General features: G+C 38.0%; 2 protein-coding genes across 2 annotated transcripts in view; both read right to left on the reverse strand.

The window, feature by feature from the left end:
• LOC145438357 (transcobalamin-2-like) overlaps positions 1 to 13751 on the reverse strand; it is a 204357-nt gene extending 190606 nt beyond the window's left edge. The window contains exon 1 of the mRNA XM_080315755.1: positions 13731 to 13751. The gene's annotated coding sequence lies outside the window, so the exon portion shown is untranslated. The remainder of the gene's footprint in view (positions 1 to 13730) is intronic.
• LOC145438377 (radial spoke head protein 9 homolog) lies at positions 406 to 7995 on the reverse strand. The gene is made up of 5 exons (XM_080315783.1): positions 7670 to 7995; positions 6450 to 6615; positions 5321 to 5450; positions 1802 to 1948; positions 406 to 652 (listed from the first exon to the last, which is right to left on the reverse strand). Exons 1-5 carry the CDS (start codon positions 7894 to 7896, stop codon positions 492 to 494), a joined length of 831 nt encoding a protein of 276 aa, XP_080171909.1. The 5' UTR covers positions 7897 to 7995; the 3' UTR covers positions 406 to 491.
• Positions 13752 to 13956: the final 205 nt, after the last annotated feature.

The following is a 13956-nucleotide window of genomic DNA, read 5'->3' on the forward strand; positions in this document are numbered from 1 at the left end:
GGTGTTGAAGAAAATGTCTGAGTCAAGTCACGGAAAAATTGTGATTCCAGTTGTGTCATTAAAACTAAACATTCTAGTCTAATTAGAGTAAAATGACAATAGTCTAATTTGTGAAATGTTTCTATGCTTTAATTCTAATTTCTGGTTTTCTTGAAAATGATACAGCCAAGCTTTATAACCATATGCCATTCTCATGCTGAAGAGAATGAGCCGTGATTTGGTATGAAATAAGCTTGATACAATTTCTATTAGGAAAAAACTGTCTAGCTATAATTCTAACCTAATATGAAAAAGCTGCATGTTTTCTAGTGGCCCATCTCTGATTACAGCCCTGCTTTCTACTTCTGTAAACTGTGACAACCTTTAAACTGAACCTCTTCCCAATTTTTCAACACTTGACAATCATTCCAGTTGGTATCCTATTGTTATTGTAAAAATGTTGCGTTCATACAAGGAGTAGCAGAAAAAAACAGTTCGATTGTGCACGTTGTTCATAACATGAACGGGATGTCCATGTTCTTCTCTCCGGTACCGACGTAGATTCGTCCGAACTTCCTCGTGTTAGGAACGTGAAAAAACGTCTGTCCCAACCAGATCAGACTGCGTAGACACACCAGACCGCTGCCGCGTTCAAATTTCAAACTCCAAGCCCCTAAGAATAAAAGAAATCATTCTAGTTTGTTTTTCTGGCCGGCTATCTGACACTGGTCGAGCATGTCCGCATTCAAATCGAAATACAAGCAATTTCTACAAATCTGATATCGACCTCGCCTATCGTGACATGCGGCAGTCAATTTTGTCGCTTCCTTTTCTGCTATCCTTTCTTGAATACAGTGTGCATGCCTCTTATTAACATGCTTTAGCCAAAGTCGCCCCTATCTTGTCATTATATTGCAATCTTATGTTGTATTGATTTGAATAAAATTTACAATGATGATGATATATTTCGAAGTCGAAAGCCCGTATTTACCAACTGCAATTTGATTATTGGGTAGAGATGCCTCAATTAAATGCACCCGTAGCTAACAAATATACCGACTTGAAATAGTTGAAAAAACGCAGCAAGTGATTCCAATCATATTAAATTCTGTGAATTGAATAAGAGTGAAGAGACTTGATATATTGATCATTTCTATATGACTAGCTGGCCCGACACGAAATCTTGAATCAGGACCTACCAGGAGGGAGGAGAATAATGACATCGGAGCCAGAGTCACAAACCATAATAAGTAGGGTTGCAATTCTGTTTACAAAGAAGTCAAAGTCGTAAATACCAATTGTTTTGAGTGCGACTCCCTGCTCCACGGACTAACACAACAGTGAATTGAGCTATATTGTGATGGCAATATGTAATGAATGCGCATCATACAGCATTACTATAGTTTGTAGGCTAGTTGATACTCAGAGTTCTGTGACAAGAACATGTCACCATGAGAATGATAGATACACAAAACTGTGGCCATTGGTCGACGATTCATTTGTGTCCATATTTCAAGACCTGAATTAATATCCACCCAGACAAGGTGAAACTTGAAGATGCTTCCCCCTGGCTACAGCAATGCAATCTCTAGCAATTACTTTACATGCTTCGTGCCTGATTATATTAACCATTGTAGCTGAAAGAAATTTATTATTTTCAACACTTGCGTCCGTATTGCTGGTCAGAATCTCTTTATAAAACCAATCGTATCATGCCAATTCTGAACAGTGATCTGGTGAATATACTTCTCATTGGAACTTCGTTTTGAATTCCGACCATTTCACGACTGACCAAAACAATATCTACTCTAGTAGGTCTCACCTCTCGGTATATCATCCTCGATGCAGTCCAGAAAATCTATGGACGGGTCCAGGTCCGCTTTCTCCTTGATGGTCTTTTTTGCGTAATATTGCCCTTCTCGGAAGTGGAGGTAGGACGTCAGTTTGCCGGCATCGGTGACTGAAAGACCTTAACAACAAAATGCTGAATTGTTAGTATCTTCATTAGGACAAAGTCGATCTCGCTGCTCAGTAATCAAGTTGACTACATATGCTACAGCAGAGGTCTCAAACACGCGGCCCGCGGGCCGCATGCGGCCCGCCAGAGCATTTTGTGCGGCCCGCGACGACATTTTGGAATTTCAAGTATTCAACAATATATTCAAGTGCGATATATCTTTTATAAGTAGGAGAACTTACATTTCACCCTAAAACTACTATGAAAATCACTGACATCTCAACAAACTTCACTATATCACATCACTTTTAAATGCTACCATGTGGTAGAAGATCAGCTATTACGTCACATATCTAGTTCATGACGATAAAACATGACCCGTTGATGATTCGTGACTGAAAATTTTGATTTGGTTTGGTGCGACCTTCTAGTAAAATTACTCGATTTCGGATTGATTGGGTAATTGACTCTAGTTGAGTCGGGTCAAACGTTAAAATCAGAGAAGGACTTTCGACTCGGAACGGTGACTTGTTAATCCTACGGACGCAACAATCTATGAAACTGCCATGATAATATTAATATATCAAAAGGTCGTAGCTTGCGTTGCGTAGGGTATATAGCTATCTAATCAGGTCAGTATGGCAACCAACCATTAGCATTCTATGACCCCCGTGACGTATAGTTGATTACATGTTGGGTGTTGTTTTTTTTCTCTTTATCGATGTTATTATCGGTGGCGAGTAGGGTAGGCCTGGTAGTACGCTCTACAGCTGTAACACCAATGAATTATTCGCCGATTGGACATTTCTATTCCAGGGGTTCAAGTTCGTAGACCCCATCAGGGTACGAAGCACCGCATCAGGGTGTGCGAGATGAATTGTGGAATTAGGCCTATGTGCTGTGGAGTATGTTCTTAGCCAATTAATTCAACTGGAAAATAGTCTTCGCGCTACGCGCGATTTTATGTCAATGCGCTTTCTGATTTTAATATAGGTACCATCAGAAATTGAGTTGAAAATGGCCAGGGACTACGAGAAATTTCATTGGAAGTACAAGGGGTACGATCGCTAATAAGTAGGGCAAGTTTTTGCAACTTTTGCAACTTTTTTTTACAGCTTCTGGAAGCTTCGTAAATACTCATAATGTATGTAGTATGGTGTTTTAATCTGTTTGGAGGAGTTTAATGTTGCAACTTTTCGCAACTTTTGTCTATATTGTTCATGCAACTTTTTTCTGCAACTTTTATCAAGTATTGCGCAAAATATGCTATAAAACTATAATAAAGACTAAATTAATGGATTTCAAGTGACAATGCGGCCCACCATAGGCGCCGGACGCAGGTATACTGGGTATGCCGTGTTTACCTAGCAATTTTTTCGGGTATGCGGCATACCCACTATTCCGTTAGTCATGAAACTCCCTGAAACTGGCAAATTGTGCGAACCCTATGTAAATAAAAATGTATCCATGATCGATTGAATAGCGAAGAAAGAAACGGAACAAGCAGACACCATGCAAATTTTAAAATGCTGGAACCTTTCGAGAATCTCATACCCTCATGATTTCAAAAAAAATTATAAATGCAACTTCTGCAACTTTTGTTAAAATTAAAAAAATAATTGCAACTTTCTCAGGTTTTTAGTGCAACAAAAACTTGCCCTACTAATAAGATTAAGTAGCAATGCTATTACTATGGCTCAATAATGATTATATTTAATTTGTTATTGATATGTTCCAATAATAATCGAAGGCAAAATCTAACGCTGATTTAATTTGAAGTTGGCAATGACAATACCAATAGCCTATACTTATCACGACTTTATCGAAACCAGGATTAGGCTACATCGCTCAAATGTCTGATATCAGATCATTCTTCAGTAGATTTTAAAATATTCTACATAAAATTGTGGCGCGTCAAAGGTTCACTAGTTACAATATTATAACCCGACAGTTTTACGATGTCATGATGCGAACTCTCGTATGATGTCTATATAACTCATTAATTAAAAAATTATGCCCCGCACAAAAACAATTTTATTCAAATATTTGAAACTGTGATTTTTTTCCGTGTCAAGCGTGAATAATGCAATCGTAAATTAAATTTCCACGGTGTTTGTGGAATGCTTGTCTGCAAGGTCCCGTCAAATAAGACCTACTTGGAAATTATACATTGAATATCCCTATTATTGATGCTGCGGCCCGCGGCGTCATCAAAAACTAGAAAATGGCCCGCGAGCACATTTGAGTTTGAGACCTCTGTGCTACAGTGACAACTTCAACAGTTTTCAAGGTTAAATTATTTTGTGATGTTTTAAATCTGGATAATCTGTGGTTCTATTAACTACATGACACACAATGTACAACACATATGCAATGTAATGAAATGACCCAATACGTTCCATCAATCTAACAGTCACCTTGTCCTACTGGTATTAATATAGGAGCTTCTTCGAGGTACAGAACTTCAATTTGCAATTGAATAGGATATTCATGTTGAAATGAGCCCTAATATTTTCGGTTGACACTCATCAGAGGTAATCGTTAGCAACTAGTTGGGAATTGGAAAGAACATTGTACATCAACAATCGTATCACAAAATATGAAGTCATGAAGTCAATGTTCTTTCCCATTCGCTACTAGTTGTTGACGATTAACCCTGACGAGTGTCAGCCGAAAATATTTGGGTTCATTTCAATATGAACATACTAATCAATGGTATTAATTAGTATAAATGCCCGATGTAACAGTGTTCAAGTTTGATCTTTTGACTGTCATTTTTGACGATTCTTTGCTATTCTCGTTAGGGACATATGAACAACAATGAGGGGTAGCCCAGATAAACCTATGACACTTTGAAATGTACTACAGCCGAGACTCGAATACCAGTGTCTTGTGGCGGTGGCAGTGTATTTACAAACTATTATCAATTATCAGTACTACTTTGCATCATTTTGAAAATAAATATTCAATAATCTTGTCAGCCGAAAATTTTTGGGTATATCGCAATATGAAAATATAATTAAAAATTGTTGAATAGCTTGTATCAAGATGTGTGACACAAAGGAATTGATGAACTATCCTATCTTAGTCGGTTGATCTACTCTTGGATAGGCCAAGATTTTGAGTAATATTTTTATAGGTAAAGCTAGATCCAGATTATTCCGTATTTTTGACTTGTGTCTTTATTTTTGGCACTGACACCATGATTAGGTCTGAACAAAAGTGATGACCTATTTTGTTTCAGTCACCAGCCGTGGATAGATGTTAGCTCATTTTAACCATGAGTTAACAAATTTCGGTGTTAAGTGGCTTAGAGTTTTTAGCTGTCCTTAGTTATTGATCCCATGTTGACGGCAACCCGGGCTGTATCTATTTCGGTAGTACCTTCAAAGCTTCTGTTCGTGTGAACCTCTCCGAGCGGAGTCCTGATGAAGGCGCCTCGCGGTACGATGGCCGCATCTTCGTCAATCAACACGATCACAGCAGCGAGACGGTCTTCCTCTTTCAGATGAACCTAAATTGTAGCAAACCATTTTAATTCAGTGTGTAATCTGTGCACGCCTCTCGTTGACATGCTTTGGAGCAAGGCTGTCAAACTCAGTTTGGGTTGCGGACCTGATTAAAACCTGATCGTTTGAAATCATGCCAAAATGTTACCTCCAAATTGGATGCTTCATTATGAAGTCCATGATGTATAATAGTAAAGATCACAGAGGCTCTGTTCTAGCAGCATCTTTATTGGCGAACAATCAAATTGTCAAATATACAATGATGGCCGATTGAATACAGTTACAAACCACTCAAATTGTGGCCTGAAGCCTTTAACTGGCGTTGGTGGATTTCTATGATCCCTATGTTTTAGTCGTGATACGGAGTTGGCCCTGCGTAGGCTATGCGCTGTGAGGAATATAAGAGATTTAACTGTAAACAAAGACTCTTCGAATTTGGTTCATTATATTAAATCACAATTACCGATTTGGATAGATCAAAAGTCACCGACCGTTGATTAAATTGCAACATCGATATGTGCTATGTAAACACTAAAAACTGGCCGATTATAGGTTTTCCGACAATATCAACTTGATATCACGCTTTGACGGAAATATCAGTGCAGCCATTAAAGATAAATATTATCGGCAATTTTCGTGACATAACAACATAGTAGTAGCAAATCAGAGAACTATAATCTGAAACTATTAATCTAAGATGTTGTTATATTTCTTATAGCTTACAGTTGTCCAGATGCATTTGTTCTAGTTTGTTCACGTCTAAGCATATCAACGGCTGTAAATCTGGTCAAATAAATCCACTGAAGCTTCGGAAATGTGCCTTAAGCTAGATGCTGTATGTTTTTAATACTGGCTGAATTTAGCGAGGTGTCAAAACATATTGGTATTAGTATGTTACAAGGGGGCTGCACTTTACAAACCGTTGGGTAGCACCGTCACATGTAGCCTTTGACTAGGCTACCAAATTATACTGCACTCGCAATAAGATCACATAGACAACTTACTGTGACTTCTTCCTCAGTGAAATTCTCCCCATCTCCGACTCTTTTGATTTCCGTGTGTTCGTATTCGTACGACGGGTCGCCTTGGAATCTTCCGTGGATGATTTTTGTCTTTTCGAAAGCGGTCTCAGTGGGAGGGGACAGTAAATGCCAGTCGACGCAATTCAAGCTGCGAAATAACATTAATTTATATTAACTGTAGAACAACATTAGCCAAAGAAGAGTATTGGCAATTGAGTGTGAAAAGAGAAGAGATGTCAAAGTTTAATTATAGACTGTATCCTCTCAATATATCATGAGATTTTGAGGCTATAGAAGTCAGAGTTGGACAATTAGAATATTTTCAGATTTTTCGAAATTAGATTCGAATTATTGAGTTCAAAAAATTCGGAAATTGAATTATATATATACAGCATTAAAAAGAAATGAAACAAAAATTAGGTTCAGTTCATATCTAATCATAGTTCATCATCATAATCATGAGCATGGCAAATGTTTGTGCAGTGGATCGTTTCGTAGCCTACTATACAGTTCTCTTGTAGTATTTTCAAGAAAACCAAAAATTAGATTATAGAAACATTTTAATTTAATTAAACAACTACAACTATCTATTTTCCAATTCTAATAGAAGTAGAGGAAGAAGTTGAAATGACTTGATTATGTGTTACCGGTATCAACTAATCCTAACATTGGTAGACTACGTACCGAAGGCTATATAATATCGGTAATTTTATAACGATAAAAAATTGTAATAAATATAGGAATACGACTATATGGATAGGGTTACCATACGTCCTCTTTTAAGAGGATTTGTTTTTTGACTTTTTTGAAAGTGTCCTCGAAGGACGCCCTTTTGTCCTCTTTTTTGAGATTTTGTCCTCTTTTTTGAAAATTTAGGTCAGATTTAGAGCAAATTGCGAGTGATATGCCGTAAATTAGCACAGAAGTGACGCTCCGGCGGGTATTTCGGAATGAAAAACGGTGATTTTAGCTCTGAGCGAAAAGTTGACCTTTTTTTTTAGTCATCCACCTAGCAATGTGGAGAGAAAAACGGTATTTTGAGCTCTGAGCGGAAAGATGACCTTTTTTTAATATTTTTTTTAGTCAACCGATCACAAAGTGGGAAAAATTCACCGGTTTTTGACAATTCTCCTCCGGTTTTGCAGGTCTCAAATTTTTAGATTTCCAAAATATGGTAACCCTATATATAGATACCCCCTTACCTGTAAAGTGTCTGCCTGTTACAAAGTTCGTTCTTTCCTGCGCCTTGCGCGATGAAATAATCGTCTTTCACGCCGAGAATTTTTCCCCAGAACCACACTCTGTTGAATTTGTAGTTGTTTTTCAATATTACCATCGACGTTTCCAGGGACGCTCTCTGCTCGGGGCTTAGAACGATTCCGCTACTCGAAGTGTAATTCACAGACAAATGAAGGCCTTCCGCGTCCATGATATTCTCCCTCCTACTATTATAGCAAATATAACACGATATTACGAGAACTCCAGAGCAACTGAATTACTGCGCACTGCTTTCGTCTGTTGTCGTTGCCATGGTTAGTGATAGCGCCTTCTGCTGGTTTCTGCGCGAGTGATTTTACATTCTGATCACAACTCTCAAACCAGTGATATATTATATTGATTGAACTATAGAGACTGTAGTCTCTATAATTGAACTATAGAAATTAAACATGGAACGGCAACGACCGATTTTGCAGCTTCGTTCCGCTTCGCAGAGGCTGGAGAGGAGAGTGGTTTTGCGTAAGCGACTGTAGGATTTCTGGCAATCCAAAAGCTATCTTCCCGAGCCCAGAAATTATTGAATCTGGTCTTGATCGAAAGCTGCTGTTGCACCGATTCCGAAAATATAAATTAAAATAATGATCAAGCACTGATCCACCTAGAATCCGTCCTCAAAGTCGAAATATCGGCATTGTTCGAACAATCGGAGAGTCGCAACGGGTCATTGTTACGGTCATTGTGTTGCGGTTACCCGATTGTTCTGAACAATGCCGATATTTCAGACTTGGAGGACAGATTCTAGGTGGATCAGTGCCTGATCATTATTTAAATTTATATTTTCGGAATCGGTGCAACAGTAGCTTTCGATCAAGACCAGATTCAATAATTTCTGGGCTCGGGAAGATAGCTTTTGGATTGCCAGAAATCCTACAGTCGCTTACGCAAAACCACTCTCCTCTCCAGCCTCGGCGAAGCGGAACGAAGCTGCAAAATCGGTCGTTGCCGTTTAGAACAATCGGGTAACCGCAACACAATGACCATAACAATGACCCGTTGCGACTCTCCGATTGTTCCAACAATGCCGATATTTCAGACTTGGAGGACGGATTCTAGGTGGATCAGTGCCTGATAGTTATTTTTATTTATATTTTCGGAATCGGCGCAACAGTAGCTTTCGATCAAGACCAGATTCAATAATTCCTGCGCTCGGGAAGATAGCTTTTGGATTGCCAGAAATCCTATAGTCGCTTACGCAAAACAATTCTCCACTCCAGCCCCGGCGAAGCGGAACGAAGCTGCAAACTCGGTCGTTGCCGTTCCATGTTTAATTTCTATAATTGAACCTTAGATTAAACCAACTCTGCATCGGAAGATTACCAATCTCTGTGTCACCTACTTCCATTGATATCCAGTTATGTATACACTTACCTGGTATTGACAAATATCGCTACATGAAGAATAAATATTTTACCGAAAACTGATGTGTTTCTATCTTTCTACAATAGCCATTTACAGCATTGTTATGTTTTTATGTCATCATCATCATCATTGGTTTATTAGCAAATTTATCAGTTCAATACACCACAAAAAATGCGATGCAATGAAAAGACAGGAAGATGTCGAAGCGACAAGGAGTAGTCTATGGAATCTGACGCCCACCTTGGCCTAGGCGATGTAAAGAGAGAGAGAGAGAGAGAGAGAGAGAGAATTTATTCGGTCCATGAACATTGATAATACACATGGTATAGATAAATACAAAGGAAAGTATATATAATTCAGAACCAGGCTGTAGCGAAGGGATCGGGAGATCATCAAGTCAGCTACAGCCTGAAAGGATGGTTGTAATATGAAACTTATCACATAATATAACACATTTGCAAGCAAAAAATATAACATATACGCAATGTATCAGAAACAGATGAAAAAATAAGTGGGATCACAGTAGGTAACCTGAATAGACGAGGTAAAACAATTGCACTGGCTACAGGAACACAAACTAGGCAAAGAGACGCTGATTGACACATTTATTAAGAATGTTCATATTTTCCTACAAGATATTCGTGAAACACTTGTTTAAAGATATGGAGTGATTTATCTTTAATATGGGGTGGAATGGAGTTCCATATACGAGGACCTAGGAAACTGATAGTCTTAGGATGTTCTCGGGGTAAGAATAGATTCATAGAAGAGCCTCGGGTATTGTGTGAATGGTGACTGGTGATATGAGTGAAATAGTCTAGGAAGATTTCTGGTAGGCTCTCATTGTAGTAGCCATGCATGAGCTTACCTATTTCATAAAAGTGAATATCTTCAACTTTTAAGATGTTCAAGCGACTATATAAAGGATTTACACTATCTCTGCGATTGGCGAGACAAGTCAATTTAATTGCTTTATTCTGCAGGCTTTTAATCCGATTCAAGTATTTGGCTTTAGCTGAACCCCACAATACGACCCCATAAGTCAAGTGCGAGTGGAAGAGTGTGTGATATATTGTTAGTCGTGTGGAAAGTGGTAGTAGGAAACGAACTTTTCTTAAGATTCCTATGGCTTTCGATAGTTTAATGCAAATTGAATTAATGTGATCACCCCAGGATAGCTTATTATCTATAATTATGCCAAGATAGGATAGAGACGTCTGGAAAGTAAGTCTTTCGTTATTGAGCTTCAGTACTATGTCTTTTGGAGTACCTTTACCAAAGAACATACAGTGTGTTTTTGAAGTATTTATTGTTAGTCTATTGCTACACATCCAGTCATATATTTTTATTAGATTTGCATTACATGAATACTCAAGGTCAGCCGTATTACAAGATGAGAGCATGAGAGATGTATCATCTGCAAACAGTTGAATTGTGAAGTCCGATACATTGTCTATATCATTAATATAAATTAAAAATAGGAAAGGACCCAGAACTGATCCTTGAGGTACACCCATTTCAATTTCGAGCTTATCTGTTGAGACTTCACCATTTTTAACAAATTGCCATCTATTACATAAATAGGACTGTAGTAGCTTATACATGTTACCCCTAACTCCATAGTGAGATAATTTCTCCAAGAGTATTGATCTATCCACTGTATCAAATGCCTTTTTTAGATCTAGAAAGATGCAGATGGTGGATAGATTACTGAAAAGGTTTTTAGAGATGTTATTTATACTATCTATAACTGCATGCTGGGTTGAGTGACGCTCTCTGAAACCAAATTGTTTTCTGGATATTATGCTAAATTTCTCAACGAAGCAAGTTAGCCTTTTAAGTATTAATTTTTCTATAATTTTAGAAAAAATAGGCAAAATAGAGATTGGTCTATAATTGGTGAGATCTTTAGGATTGCCTTTCTTCAGAACAGGCGTGACTCTGGCTACTTTCAAAATATCAGGGAAGATCCCAAGCTCGAAGCATTTATTGATCAGTTTAGTGAGTATAGGTAATATTGTATATATGATCTCTTTCAGAATAAAGACTGGAATACAATCTGGGCCTGTGGCTGTATCATTCTTAAATGAGTGAACTATCGCGATGACTTCATTCTCAACGACTGGCTGGACAAAGATAGAGTTCTGTTGTGGTTTATCGAGATATTTCTTGTAGTTATTGGTAGGCACATGTTTGTCAGCAAGGTTTCTGCCAATATTTGCAAAGTATTGGTTGAAAGCCTTGCATATGTCAAGTTCAGATGTTACGGTTGTATTGCCTATGCTGATTTTAGTTGGAAATTTTTTTTGCTCAGTTGATTTAAAAAGTTTATTAAAGAGCCCCCATGTTTTTGTTTGATCACCTTGGTTCTTATAAAATTGATCCTTGTAATAGTTGCTCTTCGACTTTTTCTTCAATTTGGTTAATATATTTGTGTAATTTTTATACAGTTCCACTTTGCTATCTACACCGGAAAGAAAATGACTCTTGTAGAGTTTGCGTCGAGTCGCTATTGAGATTCGGATTGCAGAGGTCAGCCATGGTTTATTTGCGTATCTCATCTCCCTGCGAGTTTTTTTGCGGAGAGGTGCATGTTTTTCAATTAGGGAGTTGATGGTATTAATTAGAGATGAAAAGTTATTATTTATATCATCAGTTTGAGTTCTACTTTCGACTTCAAGGTCATTTATTGCATCAAAAAGTTCATTCGAGAAGTTGTCCTCCGAGAGACTTCTATAGTTACGAGTGTAGGCTATTTTGTGTTTCACTCCTACTGAAGCATTCATGATTTTACAGAAAGTTGGTAAGTGATCAGATATATCGCTTCTTAATATTCCAGATTGGTGCTCGACCTGATTGTTGGTGAATATGAGGTCAATTAGTGTCTGTGAGTTATGAGTTATTCTAGTTGGATCTTTAATTAATGAAAGACACGAGAAACATGATATTAGGTTGGACAGATCCACAGAATATTTGTTATCTGATTTAAGGAGGTCTATGTTGAAGTCTCCCAACAAGTAAAAAGTTTTTTGTTGTAGGGTCAACTTCTCGAAGCAATTTTCCATTGCATCTATGAATTGAGCCATCGATTGGTGAGGGTGTCTGTAGATTGCACCTATTATGATGTTTTCTCTCTTTTTTTTATTCACCAAAGTTATTTCAATCCACAGGTCTTCACAGCCTTGAAGATTCAGGCCAAACTCTGAAGTGATATGGAATTGGACATTGTTCCTAATATAGAACCCCACTCCACCCACTACTGTGGGAGAATTTGCATTGATAAATGTATATCCATCAATATGGACGTCAAAAGGAAGGACAGTAGATAATCTCGTTTCACTTATGGCAAGTATGTCAGGATGTCTAGAAAACTCAGAAATTAACAAAGTGACTAAGCCACTGTTTTTAGGAAGTGATCTTACATTAGCATGTAGCATAGTAATATAAGGGCTATCATCAGTAGGAGCATTAAATTCTTCTATACTATAATAATTAGAGAATCCCTTAGGTAGGTCAGAGCTAGATAAATTTTTGACATAAGATAATTCCCTGGTTAGTTGCATGTTGTCAAGTGATGAAAATGGTAACTCCGAGTTTAGGCATTGGCAGCAATAATAATACTCATCAGTAGTTCCGATAAGATTGAATTGCGGTGTCGTCAGTTTGGTGCACTTCAAATGAGTCCAGTAGTCACAGATATCACAGCAAATGCAAGGCTGATTTGACTTGCATGGTTTGTGGCAAGAGCCACATGGAAATAAGACGGGCATTTTCTTATCTATTGGTCAAGGCTGAATTAGTGGTTACAGTTCATTCTAGGGGGATGCCATACCTTGTCAGATCATCATCACTTCTGATTGTCCAAATTTGGCTTTCGTCGTCCTTTCTCAAGTAGGATACTCCTTGCCTTGTCCATATGTATTTGAACTTGTTGGCTCTTTTGAATTTTAGGCATGCATTGAATCTTTTTCGGTTAGTCTTCGTAAGGCTCTCATTGATGTATATTTTTTCTTTAGTTTTGTGCAGTATTGATCTGCTGTTGTAGATCATGTCACGAACTCTTCTCGAGCAAAATTTGACTATCAAGATAGGATCAGGATAGTCTTCAGTTGGTTGAGCTAGTCTATGACAAACACTTATATCGTGCTTTGTGACTGTCACATCTACTTTTTTGGCAACTGACATTACAAGATCTTCAGTACACTCCTTCTCGTGGTAGGGTATTCCTTGCAATTCAATGCATTCTCTTCTTCCATATTGCTCCAGATCGTTTATTGCTCTATTGGTCTCTCTGTTGGATGTTTGGAGGTCGTGTACAATTTTCTTCAGGTAGTTATTTTCCGATTCAACCTTCGACAGTTGCTTGCTCGTAGTATCAAGTTTCCCTTTTATCTCCTCATATTTTTCGTTTAGGAATTCGGCACTCTTTTTGAGATCTATGATTTCCTTCATGAGTTCAGAGAACTTCTGGCCATTTTGTAGTTTTTGATCATCCATCTTGTCTGAAAGTGCATCCAGCTTCGATAGTATAGTTTCGTAATCCACATTCTTTTTGGACGAGGATCTTTGTGACATTTTCTAGCATCACAGTGCAGCAGTGCATATAATGACATAAGTTATCAATACGTATATCTTAATACAACCAAATACTCCATGCACACTGAATGAAAGTAAAGAAGATAGTATAGAAAAAGAAAGCGACAAGAAATAGGGCGGCATATCATGGGAAGCGAGATCGATAGGTCAGTCGTGGTCCGGTAATCTTGAGGATGGACTGTATTTATTTAGTAGTAATTGCTTGTATTTCGACTTGAATGTGGACATGCTCGTCGACTGTCGAATGGCCGGCGGG

Source organism: Botryllus schlosseri, chromosome 4 (assembly GCF_051294905.1).
Source record: "Botryllus schlosseri isolate E-star chromosome 4, Bs_hap1, whole genome shotgun sequence".
Lineage (NCBI taxonomy): Eukaryota > Metazoa > Chordata > Ascidiacea > Stolidobranchia > Styelidae > Botryllus > Botryllus schlosseri.